The 24,774-nt window shown below is 37.2% G+C and overlaps 1 protein-coding gene across 1 annotated transcript in view; it reads right to left on the reverse strand.

The window, feature by feature from the left end:
* Positions 1-5,785: 5,785 nt before the first annotated feature.
* Positions 5,786-24,774, reverse strand: part of PON2 (paraoxonase 2) — a 30,531-nt gene continuing 11,542 nt past the window's right edge. The window contains exons 3-9 of the mRNA XM_003921222.3: positions 17,107-17,162; positions 13,222-13,387; positions 12,586-12,712; positions 10,479-10,679; positions 7,908-7,989; positions 7,048-7,176; positions 5,786-6,419 (exon numbers count right to left, since the gene is read on the reverse strand). Of these exons, the coding sequence (XP_003921271.1) occupies positions 6,261-6,419; positions 7,048-7,176; positions 7,908-7,989; positions 10,479-10,679; positions 12,586-12,712; positions 13,222-13,387; positions 17,107-17,162 (920 nt within the window). The 3' untranslated portion in view covers positions 5,786-6,260. The remainder of the gene's footprint in view (positions 6,420-7,047; positions 7,177-7,907; positions 7,990-10,478; positions 10,680-12,585; positions 12,713-13,221; positions 13,388-17,106; positions 17,163-24,774) is intronic.

The following is a 24,774-nucleotide window of genomic DNA, read 5'->3' on the forward strand; positions in this document are numbered from 1 at the left end:
CCCCGCCGAGCCCCGCCCCGCCCTTCCCCGCCCTGCCCCGACCCGACCCGCCCCCATCCGCCGCGCGCGCCGCGCCCCGCCCCGCCCCGCCCCGCCCCGCCCCGCCCCGCTCCGCCCTGCCCCGCCCCGCTCCGCCCCACCACCGGAAGGGCCGGGAAGGGCGGGGGCCTCAGTTCAGGGCCGGAACGCCGGGCTTCTGCAAGGCAAGGCGTGAGGTGACACCGAATTGCTCCCGAGACACGGGAAGGGGGAACGTAGTGGAAGACAAGAGTTTTCACTCATCTTCTCCAAGATTTGGGGCACAGGAACCTGTCTCCTGACCTTCCTGCCCTACCTCGAAGCGTGCGGCCCAGATGGACTTGTGAATATCCGTGTCTGTCCCCATAGTTAAGGAGAGAAGGAAGCATCAGGAGAAGAAAAGGAAAAGGCATAGGAAACGGGAAGAGGAGCAGAGAAGCAAGGAAGGGGAAGGTCGTTTCCTGGGCAGGTTAGGCCCTCTTTCTTGCAGGTCTTGAGTTCCTGCCAGGCAGGAAATGCCCTTTCCCCTCTCCTGATGAAGACCAGGTTGGAGGGAGAGGAACTGAAGATGGGGGAAAACTTGAGGAGTTTGGGCAAAGTAGCATCTTTAAGCATGATCTATTTTTATTTACCTACAGAAACAAATATTAGTTCTGTTGGGTTCGACCGAGTAAACTCTTTGTTGTCAGAGCAAGATTTGCCCAATCTAGGGATATTAAGAAAAGAAAAGGTGGTCCCCGACCTATGGGATACATGATTCTGGTATGAAAACATAATTACAGAATGATAATGAAGCCCACTGCTTATGCAGTACTGATTGTGTGCTTTGCCTGTGCTTACACCTTTACCTATGTTAATGCATTTAATTCTCAATACAACCTCTAGGGTGTGGGTAACCTTACTCCAATTTTACAGGTGAGAAACCTGCAGCACAGAGTGATTATGTGGCTTGCTGTAGGTCACGCACCTGTCAAGCAGCAGACTCCAAAATCTGGGCTCTTAACTGAGCTGCCTCTACCATGCTGCCTCTAGAAAAGCTATGGAAGAGGGTTGTATTAAAAGGACAGTGTAACGTCTTGAATCGTATAGATAAGAGTTCTTTTAAGACGACTAATGTTAAAAGAGTGCAAGCAGAGGAAGAATCGAATGCTGTTGTCCTGAGGACTCAGAAGGGCTCACAGAGCTGAGGGGCCTGGGATGTTGTGCAGACAATCATGCAGGGTTTGGGAGTCAGTCTGCCTGGGTTTGGATCCAGCTTGGATAAAGTACTCAGCTTCCTTAAGCTACAGATTCCTCTTCTGTAAAAGAGCATCCACCTCATAGAGCTTCAAATTAAATGTGATAATGAGTGTCAAGTGCTCTGCACTATGCTTGATGCATTTTATGAAGTTAGTAAAGATTAACCACTAATTAATTCTGAACTTTGCCTGAGACTGTAGGCTCCTGTGAGACTGCATCCTATTGATCACTGGGTTTTTTCGTGCCATCCATAGACTTTGTGCTTAATAACGGCTCAATAAATATGATTAGATAGATGGATGTAAAATATGGACTTGGGAGAAGGAAAAATTAGAAGACTGAAAAATAAATGGAGTGGATAATGAAATAATAATAGTCATATTTTGAGCTCAGCGTTTGCATGCCTTGTCACATTACTTCTTGTTAACGTCGCTTTACAAAGAAGTAAAGTGAATTGCTCGCTGTAAGTTTGATGGGATTAAAAAGCTTAGAGAGGTAAAGTAATAATTCACTTAAGGTTACATAACTAAGAAGTGTCAGAGCCTCCATCTGGACTCAGATCAAGTGACTAGAGCTCATGTTCTTTATCACTGTGTTTGCAGCATAGCATGAAGAAGGGGGTAAGGAAAGCAGCACATTCTTGGGCAATTGATTGAAGTTCTGTGTTAGCTATAGTTTGTTTAAAAATTCTTCGCTTTAGGCAGAGGAGTCTGTGTGGGTGGGTATACCTTAACTTAAACCCCAGAAGTGGTTAGTTTTTATTTGAATACCATAATCAGTAATTCAAATCCCCAGCATGGTAAACCAGCATTAAAGAATTTCAAACTTTGGAGGCCACTGTATTGAGCATCACCATCTAAATCCGCTCTTAGCAATATGCCAAATCGACTTGGTCAAGAGGCCACAGGATACATGAGTTTTGCAAAAGGGGTTTGTTGACTTTGAAAGAACAGGACAGATCAATTAAAAAGTCCTAAATTCAAGATTCAATTCCATTTGTAACTTGCTCTGTAATCTTTTGAAATCACCTCTCACCACCTCTGCACCCTTTTTTTTTTTTTTTTACATCTTTGGTGGGGCTCTCAAGAGCTAATGTTGACCAAATACAATGGTATACATTTAAACAGTATTAACACAATATGTTTATAGATCTAGGGAATCCAACACTATTGATAATCAAAATGTCATTAAGGGAGATGCAGAAAACCCTATGCTATAAAAGTAGGGGAATTGCATATTATCCACATATATGTTTATATATATATATATATATATATATATATATATATATATATAATGTAAACAATCTAGACATAAACTGAAGAGTAGTTACTTTGAGAGCAAAAGATTGGGATCATGGAGAGTGGGGAGGTCAGCGAGTGTGGAAGGAGACTTTGCTTTTACTGTATGACCCTCTGCAATTGCTATGTTTTTAATTTAAAAAGATCATTTGCATCCGTGAATCTTGCAAAGAAAAAAAGGTGGTGATAGAGAAAAAAGCAACAAATCTAATGAGATTACGATTATATTGCAATAAAGCTGTTTTTAAAAGCTAGGATATGGATTTTAGAACATTAGGAAGCATTGTCGTAAGCCACAGAAACCACTGTTTAAAACCTGGGTGTGACTACCTGTCATTAATGTGTCTTGTGCTGCTCAGGAGAGAAAAAAGATAGAGGACCAGAGATTTTATTATTTAGATAATTTATTATTTTAAATTTATATGTATTTAAGTATGAAATATTTAGGTATATCTGAATTTAAATAAAATTCTCAATTTCATTCTGAAGATGCAAATAAGAATGAAGTCAGGTAGTGAAAGTCTGATACATTGTTTGGTGACTTCCTGCAAAGCACCATGGGGAAGGTGCTCCCCCCAACCCCCCCTTCCCCGCCCTGAACAGAATCTTGGAGTAAAAAGATTAACACATACATACCTGTAAGACCTATATTCACCTCATGGGTCATATCCCAATTACAGTTTCAGTTGTTTTCAATTGTTCAGTTCAGTATAAGATCAGAGAGAGATCACCATAAATAAGTGCACAATATACTAAGAGTTTGATAGATTTCCTTATGGCCTAGAGAGACCAAAAATCAGAGATTATTTACTTTTTTATTTCTAAGATAATCACATGCTTATTAACGTACATATGCTTTTGTCCAAATAAAAAAAATTGTTTTAAATACTTGCATGCTTTATTCAAAATACACTGTGAGCATGTTTCTGCTAATATTCTGTAGTATCATTTGAAGTGGCTATATTACCTTATAGAGGTGCCCTGATTTTGTTTTTAGAAATAAATATCCTCTGTGAAACACACTGTCAAGAGAATGAGAAGACAAGCCACAGACTGGGAGAAAATATTTGCAAAAGACATATGTAACAGAAAATTGTTATTCAAAATACTCAAAACCCTCTTAAAACTTAACATTAAGAAAACGAGGGGCCGGGCGCGGTGGCTCACGCCTGTAATCCCAGCACTTTGGGAGGCCAAGGAGGGTGGATCACGAGGTCAAGAGATCGAGACCATCCTGGTCAACAAGGTGAAACCCCGTCTCTACTAAAAAAAATACAAAAATTAGCTGGGCATGGTGGCGCATGCCTGTAATCCCAGCTACTCGGGAGGCTGAGGCAGGAGAATTGCCTGAACCCAGGAGGTGGAGGTTGCGGTGAGCCGAGATCGCGCCATTGCACTCCAGCCTGGGTAACAAGAGCTAAACTCCGTCTCAAAAAAAAAAAAAAAAAGAAAGAAAGAAAATGAAAAAAATGATTTTAAAATGGGCCAGTGGTGTAAACAGGCACCTCATCAGAGACAGCAAACAAGCATAATAATGCTCAACATTATATGTCATCAGGGAACTGCAAATCAAAACGAGATACCACTTCACAATAGTACAATCTAAAACATTGACAACATCAAATGCTGGCCCGGGTATGAAGTAATAGGAACTCTCATTCACTACTTGTACAAATGCAAAACAGTGTAGCCACTTGGAATAGTTTGGCAGTTTCTTTCAAAATTAAACATACTCCTACCATATCATCTAGCAAATTGTACTCCCCAGTATTTTTTGAGTGGGGAGTGAAAGAGTACAGGTGTAAAGTTGTTACACAGGAATACTGTATGATGCTGAGGTTTGGGATATGGATGGTCCCGTCACCCAAGTGATGATCATAGTACCCAGTAGTTTTTTAGCCCATACCTTCATTCTCCCTCCCATCTAGTGGTCCCCAGTGTCTGCTCCCATCTTTGTCTGTGTGTATTTAATGTTTACCTTCCACTTAGAAGTGAGGACATACAGCATTTGGTTTTCCGTTTATTTGCTTAGGATGACCTCCTGCTGCTTCCATGTTGCTGCAAAGGACATGGTTTTGTTATAAAATTTGTAATAAATGCAATAGAAACCAAGTTTGTTTTATGCCTACTGTATTCCAGTACTTTTTATAAATGTAGCTTTCTAGATAGTTATTGATATAATCTCCTAAAATCTGAAACATCTGCTTCTTCATTTGGGTCCCTAGGTCTGCAATATTTAATCTTGTTATATTCATCTGTGACTTAGCATTTTCCCATGGACAATGTAAACAAAAAAGATAATTATTTTAGCATGAAATAAATCCAATACAATATGTGACAAACTATTTAAATATACAAATAACAACACAGGCCAAATTTAAGGCTACTACTGCCATTTTACATTAAAAAGCATTAAATTCTTCATCTAAAAGCAGAACACAAACTGATATCTACAAAACATGAAGAAACTATATTCGTTAGGAAAAAGAGTTAACAAAATACTAGTTCGTTCTATGGCAGTAGCATCACGTAGTGGTTAGCGGTATAGGCTCTGGCATCAGAAACAGACTGAACATCTGTGAAATGTTAACAGTGATATAATATCAATACTTACTCCTTCAAGGCTGCAATTAGGATTAAATAACGAATGTAATACTTTTAGTGTATTGTTCGGCATATTGTAATTAACTGACAAATATTTTCATGATGACGATAGGGTAAAAGTATGAGCAGTGAAGTGCTTTGATAAATTACAACAGAAAAATCACATGAAAGTCTCTCTTTTGGGCTTACGATGATTTTACAGAAGTTACAGTGAGCAGAAAAAACTCTCCCTCTGTGAGCTGGGCACACGGCCCTGATCCTAGCATTGCTGCTGTTTAACCATGTGGTCACAGACAACTGACTTCATCTCTCCTGGCTTTAGTTCACAGTTCTGTTCAATGAGGAGGTGACATGACTTTCCTGTCGAAACCCTTATTTCGTCTTTGTATCTAAAGTGCACTCCCATTAAGGAAGAGAGCTAATGGAAACCTCCTTAGGAACTGGGAATTTGAGTTGCAATACTTGGTTAATTTTTTTCTTTTTCAAATTAAGAGCCCAATCACTTTCAGCTTTCCACAAGAGGAATTAACATGGCCATGCCTGCCTATCCAAACTCTATAAGGAAGCAGTTGCTTTCCCATTTCCCCTAGGCATATGCCTTAAGAATTAAACACAGACAAAACTGGGATTTTAATCTTTAATGTAACTCCAACTTTTCAATGGTAAACAAAGATGTAAGTACAAAACATCAAAACATGTTATTGTCAGTAGTTTTAAACAGCCATAGTGGTCACAGTGCTGGAACTGAGGTCACTCACATTTTAAGGAAATATAACTCATTCTATTTCAATGGAATCCATGTTCCGGCAGCTGGAAGGCAAAGGTGAGGCTTATTTTGTGCAAAATGTATTCACTTTATTCGAAAGCAGCTTTCTTCTCTCTCCCTTGCTTGGCATTTTAAAGAACCTGTTCATTTTCCTTTTTTGTTAAAAGTGCTCTAAGAACTAAAAGGATAATAATTTTATTCCATTCCTCACTGGAATAAAATTAACTACACATGCCATACATTTCTGGGTCAATGTTGCTGGTTAAATTCCCTCAGAATTCACAATTCATAGAAAATGAATTGTTACCACAATTTCATGCCAAAAATGCAATTTAGAGTTCACAATACAAGGCTCTGTGGTATAAAGTGCCTATCAGCAGCTTCCCATCATACACGGAGGCCACAGAACTTCCTTGGAGAACAGATCCGTTGTTGGCATAAACTGTAGTCACTGTAGGCTTCTCAGATAGAATGTTCTGGATGCGGAGAACCTATTTAGGGGATACAAAGTATTAATATAAGACCGCCATACACGCATGTCACTCAGTCACCAATAAGCCCTGTTTTCCACAATGACACACTGATTAAAGGGACATGCTGTTGAAAATAGCAGTTACCAATCTTTTTAATGTTTAAATTAAAAGTACTTTCTCCAACCTTCCAAGAAAGTACTTTCTTAAACCATCTAGTTATTCCATGCCAACACAGGATTTAGTGTTATTATAGCAATTCAGCTTTAAGAGAAATACTTTCATAATAATGTGCCTACTTTCACATTACTTCAACATGAACAAATATCACATCATGTGGTGAGCTGATAATAAATCAGATATTTTTAAAATTGCCAGTATACCACCCAAGAAGGGCACGTCTTTATAAAAATGTCTTTTGACTAGTTTCCACCATAATTTAATACATCAAAAGATTACCTTTCTTAAAATATTTGAACAATGTAACATTCTGCCAATTATTGGCTTAAAGCAATTACAGAACCACGATGTAAGTTTATTATATTACTGCTTTAAAATAACTAAACAAATCATCCCTGTGACAGTTTATTGTATTCTCAGTTCAAAAGGACTTGAATAATTAAGGTTGAAAAACTAAAAATATAAAAACCTCTGACGAGGGAGGATTCTTTGGGTCATACACGAAGAGCTTCTGGCCGTTAGGATGACAGCCTACCCAGATGTCCCCCGAGGAAGGATCAATGGATAAATTATCCACCAGTGTATCCAGCTCAAATACCTTCCAAATGAGAAATTGTCAATATCTAAATGACATGAGAAACTTGGTTAAATAATTTAGAGGTAACCTTCCTGCCTCTATTCACGTGAGGAAATTATACATCGCCCTGCTTCCAACCTCTAACACCAATATTGCTTAAAAGTAATGTAATAAACACTGGTTTAGAGCCACTTTTCTTCTTCCCTGAAATTAAGAAAGTTAGGGTAATAATCAGCCTTTCTAAAAATCTCTATAAAATCTTAACTCCCTTTCACTTAAAAAGTTACACAATGATCAGTTAGCTCAAGGAACTCAAAGCAAGATAGGAAATTCTTAATCAACCTAAAATATGTGTTGTCAAGCAGGAAAAAAATAGTAATGGTGTGGAACCCAATCTCTGCCTTCATTTATTATTGAAAGAACTGACACTGTGCAGAAATCTTCATTTGAAAATTCATCTATTAGTCTTTTCAATTGTGAAAAGTCTTATTGGAATTCTTCCATTGCCATCAATACTTCATGGAATGGGCCCTAAATCTGATACAAATATCACTCTCAACCTGCTGCTGCATGTAATTATGGTCAGTCTTTGTGATCACTGGCAACAGGAGCTTTCTCTACAGGGAGTATTTAAAAACCCAGAGTATCTACACTGGCATCCATATTCTGTTCTACGTGTGGTACTGTTATAGAAAAACTATGTCATTGCAAAGCACAATAGATTGTCTATATGCAAAAAATAAATACTTTACCTTCAATTGAGTTAAATTCATATTAGGGTGTTTTTCCAAAACATGAATTTCATGAGCCAATATGTCAGCAACATAGATATACCTTTGCAGAAAAGACACACTTGTTAGAGCTCCATGCCAATATAAAGCTTCATTAATACAGTATGAAAGAATAAGTCTTAATAACCTGCCAAGAAGTTAATCAATGATGAGCCCTCAAGGAATGCTTGATAAAGGTCAATTTTTATTTAAAAAGTAAGCTTTCAAAATCAATTCAGTGGTGCTACAACAATCATGGAACTATTAAATTGTTTTTCAAAAGACTTGTAAGGAAAAATAATATAGGACATCATTTTGAATATGAAGTCCATATTTGCCACTGAAATGACAATAAAACAAATGCTTAGCTTCACAGGAAAGGCTTTTACATTCCACAATGTAATTAGACATTTCTAAGTATCATGTACATATAGAAATATATGGTAAAGAACATCTTATTAAAATACTGATTATTCCTTAATATTCAATAAAATATTTTTTAATACATGGAGACTTTTAAGAGTAACAGATAAATATCAATTCAGAATAATCTGTCTACATCGAAGGTGAGTGAATTAATGGACTATTTTGGGGTAATTTTATTTATTGAAGTAACTGTTCCATGGAAGCTGTTCTATTGAGCAATTATCATGTGTAAAAAGCCATGAACTCAGTATTAAAACAGATATGCTATACATGAAGAAGATACAGCCTCTCTCCTTGACACTCTATGTGTGTTGGAACAATCTCACTGGTTTATACACATTAAACACCTAATAAGCATGAGAAATAGTTCAGGTGTAGAAGTAGCTAACTTCTGAGGACACAGAACGGCTCACCAAGGAGGGGGTATCTGCAATGGCTATGTAAGGAGAGATGAGATTTGAGGAGATGAGGATAGAGGAGGCACTTCCCAGGCAGAAGCAAGCACAAGAGCAGAATCACAGGAACACGAAGAGGAAGGAATGTTTAAAACAATGAGTTTTTTGTCTAAAGCATAGAAAACATGGAAACAGTAAAAAAGGGAGGTTGGAGCTGGCCTATTAAACAAAGTCTGACCCTTTACTCTGCCTTGATTTGATAAGCAATTGGATTCCACTGAAATTTTAGAATAATAGTGTGGCAACACATGGTCAGTTCTATATCTAGCACTGTGCTGGCATGAGGAGTCAAAGCTGAGGAAGACAGAGTTCCCTCCTTGGGGAGCCCTTCAAGACTAATAGACACAGAAAGACAAAATTGGCAAGAGTGCAAAAATGCAAGTAGGCAGAAAACAAATTGGAAGAGAGTCTCATATGCTAGTCAGAGAGGATAAGAACATAAACTAGGCAGGTCTCAGTGGGAAAGGGGTTTGGGGGTAGAGGAAGGAGGCCCAGGTAGAACCAACATGACAAGCTTACAGGCTGGATAGGAATGGAGAAAGAGGAGTGAAAGCTGAATCTCCCTTTTCATTACTGTTTTTTTTTTTTTTTTTTTTTTTTTTAGGTGACTGGAAAGTTTTACCTTCATAATGGAAATATAAGAGTTGGGAAGAAGAATAGATTTGGCTGGAGAGGTTGGATCAGGTCAGTTAGAGACAATTGAAATTAAATGATTCTACATTCTTTTTCTATAGTCAACAAGAAAAGAGGAGAAATTAGATCACAAAAATAAGGGCATTTAGTTGTCAAGGAATGCCAAATTTATTTTATGTTGTATTTGTAGTAGTTTGTTTTTCAGTGTGCTGAGGCAGTAGATAAGAAAGCTAATAAAGAATTTAATATCCTCTCTTATAGGTCATGGTTGTACATATAAAAATAATGAGATAATTTTGGAGGACAATTTGGCAATATCTATTAAAGTTAACATTTAAAAGATTCACACTGTTTGAGCAAATAGCTCTATTGCTAGGGGTGTGTTTTATAGAAAAGTAGCTCATAAAACCATTTAGGTAGGATTTGAACCCAGGCCTGTATGAGTCCAAAATCCACAAGTTTAATGCTCTCTAAGGGACCTTTTCCTTTAAAAGGTACTTGTTTAAACTTCCAAGGTAAATAAGAAGTATAAAATGTTTTTTATGTAGAACTCCCCAGCCCCATACACATATACATCAATAGAGAATTGGTTAGTTTAAAATCATCCTTATAATGGAATAGTATATGTCCAATAAAAATAATGACACATTTATTTAAAAGGAAATACCTATCAGATACTTTAATATGTATGCATCGGTATGATCACACTTTAAAATTTATATTTATAAAATGAAATTTGATAATGATGTATTCCAAACTTTATATGTAAATACATATATTACTGTAGTATATACTATTATACTTACATATATGATATTATATTTGCATATACTTATATGTGATTAAGTATGTACTATATGTAAATATATGTACAAAATATACATAATTATATATATAGTGTGTATATATATATCAATATATTATGTGTATAATATACCACAAACGTCAAGAAAACCATTACTACATTAACAAAAAAAGCAAAGAATGTGGCCAGCACCACAAATGAAGAAAAATGAAGATATTCTAGAAAGGGTCATACTTATTATCAGGTGAAATGTTGATCCCATTTGCTGAATCAAATCCTTCTGCTACTGCTTTAACTTCATTTGGACTGTAGTAAACAACATTTGCCCAGCGTAAGTTCAAGTATGTTTCTAAATACTTTAAGAAAGGATCAGAAAAGTAGTGATCATTTGTGGCATAGAAATGTGCTGGTCCAACAGCTGTGATGTCATTCACACTGAAAAAGAAAAATAGCATGTGAGAGGAAATAAAAGGCCTGTTGGTCTCCATATTAAATATTAAGTACCCATAAGATTTACACAACATGTGCTTTAAATTTTTGGTAAAAGGAAAAGATAAGCTAAAATCACATACAGGCCGGGCGTGGTGGCTCACACCTATAATCCCAGCACTTTGGGAGGCCGAGGCGGGTGGATCACAAGGTCAAGAGATCAGGTGGATCACAAGGTCAAGAGATCGCGACCATCCTGGTCAACATGGTGAAACCTCATCTCTACTAAAAATACAAAAAAAAAAAAAAAAATTAGCTGGGCATGGTGGCATGTGCCTGTAGTCCCAGCTATTCGGGAGGCTGAGGCAGGAGAATTGCTTGAAGCCAGGAGGCGGAGGTTGCAGTGAGCCGAGATCGCACCATTGCACTCCAGCCTGGATAACAAGAGCGAAACTCCGTCTCAAAAAAAATAAATAAATAAAATAAAATCACATACAGTATACTGTAATATTGTTGCCAGAGAATAATTTCATATGGTACCAGGTAATCTAAACACAGGTCATTTAGCAATTACGGTAGGATTACTATAAAAGAAGAGAGAACTTAGTGCCAACAGGGCATGTTTTTTGACAGCAAGAAATGTAGGGTTTAACAACTACATATAAGGACAGAGCTGTCCACGGTACAGAGCTGGAGAGAGCCTGATTGGCTGGTGAGCTGGTTAGGTAGTCTGAACATTTATGTAGCTTCCATTTGCTTAGTTCCTGGATTTTTCTAATTTCCCTTGCTTAGTTATTAGTCAAACTAAGATTGACTGTTCAATTTCTACCTGCCTCACAAAGCTGACATGATGAGAATGAACAGGCACTCAATAAACACTTGCAGAGAGATGGATGATGAAATTGCCATAGTACAATGCTTCATATGAGAGATTTATATGCTAAAAACAATTTCATTTTTAAGACCAGTTAGGTGAGGGTGTTATTAAATTTAAATTTCAGTTACTCTATGCAAAAATTTCTGAAAGAGCTGTTTTATTCTTTGCTAAATGAAAAATACAGAGCTACAAGGAAAGTAGGTCTCCTTTTTCTGAAAGAGCACCATAATGACTGGATGGTATTTGGGCTCCTATTTTTTATCAAGTGCAGATTTGGAAGAAATTATTGGAAGTTACATGCTCATGTCCTAGACAGGCATAGATAGGCCCTAGATAATTTCTAATGAAATTAAAAATATTCATCAAGTTTAAACTAAAAGAAGCAGTAGGCTAATACACACTGAACTGGGGTTGGGTACATATGATTTTCTTTTAGCCACATTTCCAACCAGCTTTATGTTCTTGAAGTAGTGATGACCCACTTTCAACTTGAGTGGCTCCAATTCTGTGAGATTACTAGCATTCAACCACCACTAACCCTATAAAAGCAATTGGCATAAAGTCCCATGCAAAGCATACAAACCCAATATAAAACAGGCCACTCTTCCTTGGCAGGACACCCATCTGGGTGATGAGTCATCTAAGATGGAGGGTGACAGTAGGAAAAAATGTTAGGGTTTGTCTTCTACCCTCAAGATGGGCCTGAAGAGTATCACCCTGCAGTCGGGCATTTCATCATTTCTCAAAGAACTCCACATAGAAAAGTGAATACTATAATCAGTGATATCAATTTTCATATGCCATGCTCGTCCTGGTTTATAAGGAAACTATACACACATATGTTTATAAATAAATAAATATAAGCTCTTTCGCTCTTATACATTAGCTAATGCGCGCGCGTGTGCGTGTGTGTGTGTGTGTGTGTGTGTGTGTGTGTGTGTGTATGCTCTTATAAAAGATGACAGGACAACTCACCATGGAGATGGTTTGAAAATGCTGGGGATAAATTAGAGAAGGAATAAAATAAGGAAGTACCTTGGAAGAAGCTCATGTTTGATTGTTTTCAGATGCAACAGAGAATTTTCTGCTTCTTCAAATTTAAAAATTTCCACTGTATTCTTGAATTCTGGGTGGTTTACAACAAAGAGATAAACTGTGTCATCTAAAGAATTGAAAGAACAGAGTTAATTTACCACAGGACCTCTGGGCAGACAGTGACATTTAAATACCACAGGCAAGGAAAGGTTGAATGTATAAGCTATTAGGTGACCTAACAGATCATTCTTCTCCGTCTTTCCTATTGCTGTCTGTCTGGTGTTACTCTGATCATTGGTTCCCTGACCTTTAAGAAAGTGTTTCCTACTCCATATAAAGAATTCATGCATAATCTGTTTCTAGTTTAATTCAAAACACAGTTCTTAAATGCAATGATCATAGGTACATGAAAAGACTATGAAAGCTAAACATTTCAGGTGTTAACTGTTAGAAATTTCAAAATGTAACATAACTTACTGCCAGCTCAAGAGGCAAATGAACAACTTGTTTGTACTGAAGAATACAGAAATCATTCATAATTGTTCTTCTCTTCCTATAAATATGATCCGAATCTTTTTCATAGTCATTTGTGAACCATCACACGTTTCTAAACATTGGTAGCTCATTGGCTCTTACCATTGTCTATGAAAGTGCTGATGCCATGTGGATTGAATGAAGCCAAATCAAACCCACGGCTGATTCTTAATTCCCGTGCCCTCGGTTTTTCCTCTTTTAGATCCATCATTAGTATTCCTCCAGGCTTATCTGGTGCAAAGCTGTGGAGTCCTGGGAATTTTAGACCCTTCCAAAACAGTGAAAAATATTAAATACAAATGCTGAAGTGTCTTTACAGACTAACATGGGAACTGTACATGAAGGAGAAATAGAGACTATGGTTACAGTAGCGGTATAAAGCCACAAAAAACTCAAAAAACAGACAGTATAATAGAAAAAATAATAACGGGGAGCTGGAACACTGAAAGCTGAAAATAACTGATTTTGTTGAGTTGATACAGAAGATCAGGGATTTATTCTCTTCAGACGGTAATCAGAAGGTTGGTGGACAAGTTGATTCCAGGGAGAGCTGAGTGTGGAGAAAAGTGACATCTACATACTGACTGTGGAAAGTGTGTTCTCTGCTACATCCCACTGCCTGGAACAGTGCATGGCACATAGTCCATCCTTTTCCCACTGATTCAAAATGTCACCTTTATCATGTGCTAGATCTCTTACATATTGGTCTATTTAGGGACTCTCTGCTATGCCAGTATAACACCTTTTAAATTACTACAGCTTTAGGTCAGGCCTGGTGGCTCATGCCGATGATCCCAGCACTTTGGGAGGCTGACGTGGCAGGACTGCTTGAGGCCAGGAGTTTGAGACCAGCCTGGGCAACGTAGCTGTTCTTTACTAAAAAATAAATAAATAAATAAATAAAAATTAGGTGGGTTTTGTGGTGAGCACTTGTAGTCCTAGCTACTTGGCTAAGGTGGAAGGATCTCTTGAGTACAGGAGTTCAGCAGTTCAGCCTGCAGTGAGCTGACTGTACTACCGCACAGCAGCCTGGGCAAATGAGCCAGTCCCTGCTTCTACTGACAGTTTTGTCTTTTTCTTTCCTATCTCAAATTTCTTTTTCTTGTTTTACTGAATCACTAAGAACCCTAGTAGATTACTGAGGGTTGCGGTATTGCTGGATATTTTCTTCCTGTTGGAACATTAATGCAAATCAGCTAATGCTTCACCATTAAGAATAACATTTGCTGTAGTTTTGTGGGAATTTTCCTTCTCCTTCTAGTTTGCTTGGAACTTTAGGAATAAGTATTAAATTTTATTAAATGCTTTTTTGGTACTCACTGAGATGATCTACATCTTTTCTCTTTTAAATCAGTCAATAAATTACCTATCAGTCTATCTAAAAATGTGATTCATCATTGCATTCTTAAGGTAAAGCCTTCTTGGTGATAAATTTTATTTGAATGCACTACCTTATTCAGTTGACTAATACAATGAAGTCATATTTTAAGCAAATTTAAGGGCACAATAAAACAGTCTCACTTTATGTATAAAATTGGATATAAGAGGAAATCTCTCCAATTAAAAAAATTATCTACAACTGTATACTTTGATGGAAGGCAGGCCGAGTAAATAGAACAAACTGAATTATGCTGTTGTTACATGGCAGTGCCACTTCAGTTGTTAATAATCTCTATTCTTTATGAATGTCCCCAAAACAATAGCATGATTGCCATGCAAAGGAAACACTATCAGATGGTAATAACTAGACATGGTTATGTTGGCACTCTTTATTAAGTATTTTTTTCTCTTTTTATAAATTTATTTTTAATTGTGATAAAATTCACATAACATTCATCACTTTCACCATTTTTAAGTGTACAGTTCAGTGGTGTGAAGTACATTCACATTGTTGTTTACATTTTTTACATTTTATTCTGTGTCATCCAATTATTCATGAAGTGTGACATTAGTTTTGAGGTGACCTTAACCCATAACTGTAAAATAGGTTGGGTTGGATGAGCTAAAATGCTAGGAAGAAAAACAAACAACACCCACAATGTAGGAGCTCTTCACTTAGAAGACAGTACACTCTGGGTTATATTAGAGACAATATCAAGTAAATGAAAAACAGCAGCAAACTGGGAATGTTTCTAAATGTGTTTAAAAAACAAAGTCAAATAACCAAAGGAGGATAACAGAAAAAAAGCAGAAAAAGTTCTATTGACATGGCTATAAGATCTTTGTAACTGTAATATGCCCCCCAAGCTAAAATGGCTATAGAGTTAAGTGCTTGGAGACCTCATCCCTCCTACTTCAGAATTATTACTATGGGGGCTGGAGAGAAATCTTGAAATAGGTGAATTCTAGATTATAAAAATCTCTAAGAACACATCCTTGCAAAACAACAACAAAAAACCCACAAACAAAAAAATCAATGCAACTGCCTTCTACTTTATTCAGAATTTTTGCATCTCTACTACTGAATATTTTGGACTAGTGGTCCCAGTGGTTTTTCCTAAGCCTATATACACATGTGCAAGCATGTGCTTCTAAACAAACCCAGAATCCTACTATAAATATCACTTTCTTCATTCTGTGTTAGCAACTAAATAAAACCTTTCTTTTAAAACCTTATTTTTTAAATTAAATATATATATTGGTGTTTCTGCTAAAGCCCACAGTATTTCTTTATTCCCTCAGTGGTAATAACCAGCTGCTCAGTCTTTCATATAAAAACCGTCAGGAACCTGAAGACTGTTCTCATTCTCATTCTATTCGAAGCTGAGTTCTCTCACCTTTCCCATAAGTCTAGCAACGATTTTATTAGTGTGGTGACTCCCTTCTAAGTATCTCCCGGTTTTTCCATATTTCTCCTGAGTCTCAGAGCCTGAAAATAATGGACGTTGAGAGGAAACAGAATAATTACAGTCAGGCTTCAGAGTTGGTTACTTCTTCCTCTAGAAAAACTGGACCTATGAAGATGCCAAGAATTCCTACATCTGCCCAAGCCAGGGAGGTAGGTGGTCAGAACCTCCTCATCTGACCTCTCATCTGGATTTCCAATTAGAATGGATATTGTTGCAAGCCATTTTCAACAATATTCACAAGCCAATTGTTTTTAAAGTCTTTCTATCCTATGGCCAGAAAGGATACTATTTTTCAGCTCACAAGAATCAAGGCAAAGTGAAGGGTGTAAATAAACTCAGTCAATGACCTTCCACTTATGATTGGCTATTCAGGGGAAAAAAGAAAGAATGCAATTGGGCAAGGTTGGTATAATATTTGAAAATAAATGATAATGGCAAGAATATTTGCTTAAAGTTGAATATGTAATAGACGGATGGGTAGGTGCTGTATTTAAAATAGTATGTTAGTATTAAGTATCCACAGTAAGACCTCATATATCCCTTGTAATAATGCACATTTAAAACACAGATTGCGGCTGGGCATTGTGGCTTACTCCTGTAATCCCAGCACCTTGGGACGCTCAGGTTGGCGGATCACCTGAGGTCAGAAGTTCAAGACCAATCTGGCCAAAATAGTGAAATCCCATCTCTACTAAAAATACAAGTTAGCTGGGCATGGTGGTGGGTGTCTGTATCCCAGCTACTCAGGAGGCAGAGATGGGAGAATCATTTGAACCCAGGAGGCAGAGGTTGCAGTGAGCTGAGATGGCACCACTACACTCCAGCCTGGGCGACCAGAACAAGACTCCATTTCAAAAAATAAATAAATAATGAAAGAAAAATACACCACCACAGGTTGCATTGGAATATTTTAGTGCAGTGCAGTGGGGAAATAAAGAGCACTATCTCAACGGGCAAAGAGTCTTCATCTCTATATTTAGAAAAGCTGGAAGAAGTTTTCCAAGATCCTGTTTGAACCCTCTTTTCTTCAGAATGCATTTTGGAAAATGAATTTTAAAAGAAACTTACTGTTCTGCAGGCCTCATCTAACACCCTTGTATCTCCTCTACTGAATTTGGAGAAGGAAGAAGACACTCACCACACTAAAGAAAGCCAGACCATTGGGAAGTATGTCAATATCTTCAGAGCCAGCTTCTGTAAGTTTAAGGAACAGATAAATGTCATGTTCAAGTTCCGTTATTTGTTACATAAAGCATAACTGGGACTTTGTTTACTTTATCAGAGTGTATGTATCTTTAGGGATGGTTCTGATGTTTTTTTCCAAGGCACCATTCTTTTTAATAAATGTCAGTTTAAACCACTTCCTGAAGTGAACTTCTGACTTCAAATGTTAGATATTTTATGTTTACTCAAATCAAAGTCAAGTTATCACCACATTTCCAGCTATAATACAGGAAAAGTTGACATCTGTACACTCTTACAATAAACATCCAGATGTCCGTATAAAAGTAATTGACATCAGGGGAATATTACTTTCTGAAGGAAGGACTCATAGGCATTTAACCATGCAAATATCCTTGTCCTCTTCTGTGCTCATTCAATCTGAAGCAAACAGACATCTTTCTCATTAACAGAGGTAAAACACCTGGGATTATGTATTCCCTCTCTTAAAAACAGTGTCTACTTGTTTTCATAAGCAAAGAAAGCTTTTCCATTTAATCTTTAAATTTAGGCGTTATATTACAGAAAAAACTAGCAAAAGAAAATTAATGAAAAAGACCATGCACCTAAGCCAATTGAAGCTTCTAACTCCTGTCTATGAGGCAGGCTACAATTTCTATTGATTGTTTATTGATTTTCTGCAGTACTCTCCACATAGCACAGCAAATAATTAGACATAAGACTTTGCCATCAGTCTCAATGTATAAATTCTACAGACAGATAATAGACCCAAACACAAGAAAAGAAGAATAAAAATGGCTTAGATTAAGCCAAAGCATGACACATTCTTTGAGTCTACAAAATCCAATCTTCCTCTTTAAGACTTCTCCATAGGATTTCTTCAAGATTATTTCTAGGTTGTCAAAACCAAACAGCATGCATCTATCTATTCAGCCATTTTGGTCTTGATTCATGAGTTTGCATTTAGCCAGTTGCCTCCAGTGTTGCTTGCTCCATCACAGGGCAGAAAAACAAAACAAAATAAAAATGCCAAGAACTTCACATTGTAAAGATGACCCATCAGCCTGCTCCTCAGAAAGAGATACATAGAAATAAGATTAAGTGTGGCATAGTGGCAGGGTTCTCAATCTGGGGTCTGTGGAACCTTTTGGGCTTCAAAGTATCTGTGAACCCTCTGAAATGCTATGCAATGCAAAATGTCTTATGTATGCACAGATGAGAACATTTCTGGGAAAAGAGTCCTTGATTTTCATCAGATTCAAAAAAGAGACTGTGATTCCGCCAAAAAGAAGACTAGACTAGACTCTTGTTCCATGGTGGTTCTCCACTGGTAGTAAGTTAAGAATCATGTATACACAGCACATACACACATATACATATATATACACATAGAGATGGAGGGGAGAGAGAGAGAATTCTAGTCCAGGTTTTACTTTTCAGGCCTATTTAATAGAAGCTCAATTAATTAAAATTTATTTTTCCTGAAAATTATTTTAGAAAATTTAATTTTCATATATAATGCTTACACACATGGAAAAAGAAAAAAATATATGGAAAAAAATTAACAATCCTTATTTGAGTAGTAGATTATGAATGATTTTTATTTTCTTTATATTTTATTTAAAATTTTCTACAAAAATTGTGTTTTTTTAATAATTAAGGAAAGAAAAATCTTTTAAAAAATACATTTATTTCAACCATATTGTAACTTTTGTTTAACTTCATTGCCTAATTTCAATGGAAAAAAAATGTGTCTATCTGTAGCCTTCTTTGGAATATTTTCCAGATCTAGTCCCCCGTCATCATTTCTATAGCCACTACTGCAGGTGGGTTTTATCCTCTCATATCAGCTCTTTGGTGTGATTACTTCAAAAGCAGTCAATGCTAAAGAAAGTTTTGTTCTTCTAATTTAATAATAATCACTAACATACTTAGGTACACCAAGTACCAGGCTTCTTGTAAATACCCTCCATATAATATCTCACATGATTTCATAATGCTAAGAGGCAGTAGGATTATCTTTTATTTTAGAGTGAGAATATGGAGTCTTTGAAAAAGTTAAGCAATTGCTCAAGGTCACAAACTGGGAAGCTGGGACTCAAAGCTTTTGGTTTGACTTAAAAGCAAACAGAAAATATTCAAGCTAGAATTTAATGAATTTCCTGTCTCAGAAACAACCCGATTCCTCTGTAAAACCACTTCACTTGTAAATTCAATCATGGTCAATCCCATATGTTGTCTTTTTCCTCTAAAGTTTTGCTTCCATGCCTCTCACCAACATCTTTACCAATGAATATCCTGTACTTTTCTTTAAAACCTCTTTCAAAACCCTTTCTTTTTGTATTTCAACTTACTTTATTTCAAAACAAATTTAACAAATCCTCACTTTTTTATTCTAGTGATGTACATTAATTTCAATATTGCATTCCAGATATTTATGTAAATATGTGAAAACTTAATACTGTGGACTGATTTGGTGCTGTTTGTCAATCTTATTGTATGCTTGACTCTCTCCCATCCCTTCATGGGTTCTCTCTCTTTCAAGTTCTTATTATGGGAAATAGACACAAATCGGGAGAATGGTGTGGTGAACCCTTATATACCCAGTATTCAACAGTTATCAGTTCATGGCCAGTCTTGTTTCCCCTGCAGTCCTACCACTTATCCTCATCCTGTGTTATTTTAAAGCAAATCCCAGGTATCATATTATCTTTAAATGTATTTATACAAACCACAATACCATTATTACACCTAAAAATTCACAATAATCCCTCAATATCATCAAATATCTAGTTAGTGTTCAAATGGCCAATTAGTTTTAAAAAATTTATAGTTTGTTTAATTCAGAGTCCAGATAAGGTCCCACACATTTCAATTGATTGATGTGTCTTGATGTGTCTCTTATTTCTTTTAATCTACCCCATGTCAGTCCATTATTGCCTGTGTGCAGGAGGACTTAGCTCCCTGGGTGCAATGAGAGCTTTTGGTAGCCAACACTCAGGGAAGTTGGGGGAACCTGGGGAAGGTATCCATTGCATCCACTGCTCAGGGGAATTAGGGGGAGAACTTCCAGGCACAAGGAACAGCATCAGCAAAAAACCATGAATGGCACACACAGCATGCCAAACCCTTTCTTTAGAAAGTCTCCTAGCTTAGCACATCTAATTTTGATTGCTTATTACTTAAGCAGTTATCTGTGTCAGAGATGGCCAAGTGTTCACCAGCATTCATATTCCCCTTCTTCCTTTTTAGCAACAGGCATGTGGTAACATAAGCTATAGATAACATTTCCCACCCTTTATGGCTGATAGATGTGGCCATATGTCAAAGTTTGGGTCAATAGGATGTGAGAATATAATATGTATGCAACTACTGGGTAGAAAAAAAAACTACGTAAATTTTCTTTTTACCCCATCCTGCTAGGAAATGGCAACAACCAGAGTTCTAGTCCTCCATGAAGATAGCTGTGTTGCTTCATCAGCCTTTGCTGCTGAATGACCAGGTGGAACACAGTCATCTAACTGCCCTAGGTCATTCGCTTACCTTAAGACTGATAAGAGAAAAACAAAAATACACTTCTCTCTTTTCTAAGCTATTATAACTTTATAACAGCAAGTCATCCTTTATTATACCCAAGAGTATCCAATATGTAATGTAACATATTATTTTCTAATTTTCTGGTTCACTCATCAAGTATATATGTTAATCACCCTGGGAAAAGGCATTATATTGGAAAGAGAATTTGCAGAAGTTGCTTAACCTCCTTGAGCCTCAGGTCCTTATCTGTTAGAAAAAGAAAAGATGTATCTATATCTCACAGCAGTTTTTTGTTTTGTTTTCCTTTTCTCCCATCAGTAGACTGTAAAGTACTTGATGGTAAGGGCTACAAACTTTAATGCTTTTTTCCCCCAATCTCCCAAGCAGCAGTTATGGTAAAGGTCTTGACTGCCAGGTGCATAAAATTGTTAGTTACCTCGAGAAAAGACAGTCCATTCAAATTTCTATTTTAGTCCAGAACTCTGAAGGCCAGACATTTAGAAAATAAGATTTTTTTTTTTAACTTTTAAGCCTCAAAGTTAACTAGCTCTTCATATTTTAATTTTTAATATGCACATGTTAATATTATGCCAAATTTGCAGTGCATAAAAGCTTAGTTTCTGTCTGTAAGATAGACTGGGAAGGAATTTTTAGAAAGGATTAAATAGTAAACTTACTTTTTGCCCCACAGAAGGCATACACACTGTATGATGTGTAGTCACGAACTGATTAAAACAGAAAGACACAATATGATATGATATAAAGCACCCAAAAGTTGCACATAGTTCATTGCCAGTGATGGTGACTGAAGCACTGTAGTGTGTGCATGTGTATGTGTGTGCTCATAGAAATAGAGGGCAAGGGGGACGGGGGCTCACCTCTTCGGGGGATTAGTTGGACTCAAGTACACAGCTACTACTGTTTATACAACAGAAAATAAGAAACAGCCCTCTCTACCATAAGAAGTTGCTGTTGCCTGTATAGAAATGTGTGTCCAGCACATTGTTATTCCTTATCATCAAGGACCTGTGAATAAGCAACTGTTGTTAAAGACATATAACCACAAGTTATTATTAACCATTATACATTACTAACATAGCATTCAACAAATCTTCATATGGTGTGTGCTAATCATAGGGCAAAAGCAAAAAAGAAAAAAAAAAAAAAGCACAATTCTAATTAGATCTAAAAATGTATCCCAAATGTGCTTCTAATCACTCATCCTCTCCGCTCTGTTGCCTTTTGAAGTGCCTCAGAGGCATTAAACACTTCACAAGAGGGGCCATAGGTGACATATTTCCTCATTCTTTCCGATTCCAGACAGCAGCTCACACACATCACAACATAAAGGTCACAAACATAGACAGATGCCTGTTCAGAATACAAATGTTGCTGGGCTTGTTTTTCTCTGAGGAGTGCTCCATCCTACTGAGCTGTAGCAGGAATACACTTGGCAGTCTGTCCTGTAACATGGCTGGTTGTGCCCTATTGTCTACTCTGAGACTTGAATTCACAGAAGGTAGGCTTCCCAGGGCCAAGGACTGTTTAATAATGTGACAATTATTAACTCAGCAGCAAAAGTAACCTAAGAGATCACTGGCCCAACCTCCCAACCTTGTCCAACATCTTTTACAGATGCCATCTGGCTTTCCCTCAGTGACCAGTTCTGAGAGGGCTCTTCTTGATCACAGCCGGAGGCAAGATGAAGCTGCTAAGTTGCTTGGGGCTCTTGAAATGTCTGCATGATCCAGCGCAGATGTAGTCAATCTGCTATTTGATGTGAGTTTCCCTCCTCCCACTAAGTGTTTGGGCAATTGAAAGAAAGAAGGGAAATTCCAGGACAGCCTACCAGTCTAGCGGAAGGGAGGTAGAACTGGAGAAATACGAAAGTATAAATGAAAAAAAGAAGAAAAAACACATAGGAAACAGAAGCCTAAGGAATGAAAAACAGATCAACCTGGGAAAGCTGATTTAAAAAAGAAAAAGAGAGGCAAGCAAGGGATTTGTAGAGAAACTCTGAAGGTTGCACTGTCAACTGATGGTTTATTTTTGCCAAAAGAGTGCTGAGAACCCTGTGTAGAGTAAATGAGGTTACAACTATGAGGTACTGATTTTATTACTGTTGTCAACTTCAGAGCAATTTAGCAATGGCTGTCAAAACTTTAAACACATATCCTAAAGGAACAATCCCATTGTTAAGGATGTATTCTACAGATACACAAATGCAACAGCAATGATGTTCACTGATTTGTTCATAGTTGCAAAACACTGTGACAACCAAAAGGTACATTAAAAGGGGACTGGTTAAATATATCATGGAATGTGAAAATATTAAAAACAACAAAGTAACCGTTATATATGCTGATACGGAAAACTGCTCACAGTTTTAGAAATGACGCAGGTTGTGAAATATTTAGACTAAAATTCTATTTGTGAAAAAAAGAGTCAATATATTTGTTTGCATATGCACTGAAACTAGCAGGAAAGATAAAAAAAGAAACTTTATCTTTGGGGTTATTCCTATGGAGGGTGCTGAAGAATCTGCTGAGAGATTTTTATTTTTATTTTATTTACTTTCCATTTTATGTCTTTCTATATTGTTTGCACATACATTATTTATATGAACTTTGCACAAAAAATACTGCACAGTTGTTAAAAGATAACTCTGTCTACAAACATAAGTCTCCAAAACCTAGTATCAAGTACAAAAAACGAGTTTTGAAATATTATGCTTAATTTGACCCAATTTATGTTTTTAAAAATTATATAGTAGTATGACAGAAAAAGATGGAAGGACACTCAAAACTTGTTTAACAATGTTACCTATTCAGAGAGGAGTAGAGCATTTCCATGTAACCTGAGTTTTAATTTTTTAAAAATAAAACACAATATTAAATTGTCTCTCCTACCTCTAGAGAAGGATGTTGTCATCAAGGACTAGAAGGGACCCAATGACAGTGTAGTTATTTCCACAGTGTGGCTCTCAGAATAAGATTATAAATAAATGGATCCAGGCTTTTTAAAATCTAAAAACCTTCAGTCTAATCACAAACTCATCATTATAGGTGACAAATACAAAAGCCAACTTTGCCTAAGGTCACACTGCAAGTTTGTGGCTGAGTAGGACTAGAAAATAGGTGTTTTTTTGTTTTGTTTTGTTTTTTTATTTTACTTTAGGTGTATACTATATCCGGCATTTCTCCCCATGTTATCCCTCCCCACCCCTCACTGTCCCTCTCCTACCCCCTCAACTGCTCCCAGCATGTGATGCTCCTCTCCCTGATTCCATGTGTTCTCATTGTTCAATACCCTCCTATGAGTGAGAACATGCAGTGTTTGGTTTTCTGTTCTTGTGTCAGTTTGCTGAGAATGATGGTTTCCAGATTCATCCCAGTCCCTACAAAGGACACAAACTCATCGTTTTTCATGACTGCATAGTATTCCATGGTGTATATGTACTACAAGAAAATAGGTGTTTTGACTTCTAATTCTTTTTGTTTCTGATCATACCATGAACCATATCTAAGGAATCCAATATTGGCTGGGCATAGTGCCTCATGCCTGTAATCCCAGCACTTTGAGAGGCCAAGTTGGGAGGATTGCTTGAGACCAGGAGTTCAAGACCAGCCTGGACAACATAGCGAGATCCTGTCTCTACAAAAATAAAAACCTAGCCATGAGTGGTGGCATGTGCCTGTAGTCTCAGCTACCTGGAAGGATGAGACAGGAGGATCGCTTGAGCCCAGGAGGTCAGGGCTGCAGTGAGCCAACACTGTGCTACTGCATTCCAGCTTGGGTGACAGAATGAGGTCACCTCTCAAAAAAAAAAAAAAAGAATTAAAAATTTTTTAAAAAGGGAAGCCAATATTTATTGTTAATTTAATTGATTGATAATTTAACAATAGTTACTACAAGTCTAGTATGTGCTAGGGACATGTACTTAATAGTAGGTTACAAAGTGTAAAAGACAGCAAGGCATGGACTTTACCTCGGAGAAAAACTGCAAATATGCCAGAGAGATCCTCAGTGTTGGAGAAGAATCTGGACAGATCCCTCCCTATCTATAGCAAAACTGGGGCTTGCTCTT

This window comes from Saimiri boliviensis, chromosome 10 (genome assembly GCF_048565385.1).
Source record: "Saimiri boliviensis isolate mSaiBol1 chromosome 10, mSaiBol1.pri, whole genome shotgun sequence".
In the NCBI taxonomy this organism is placed as follows: domain Eukaryota; kingdom Metazoa; phylum Chordata; class Mammalia; order Primates; family Cebidae; genus Saimiri; species Saimiri boliviensis.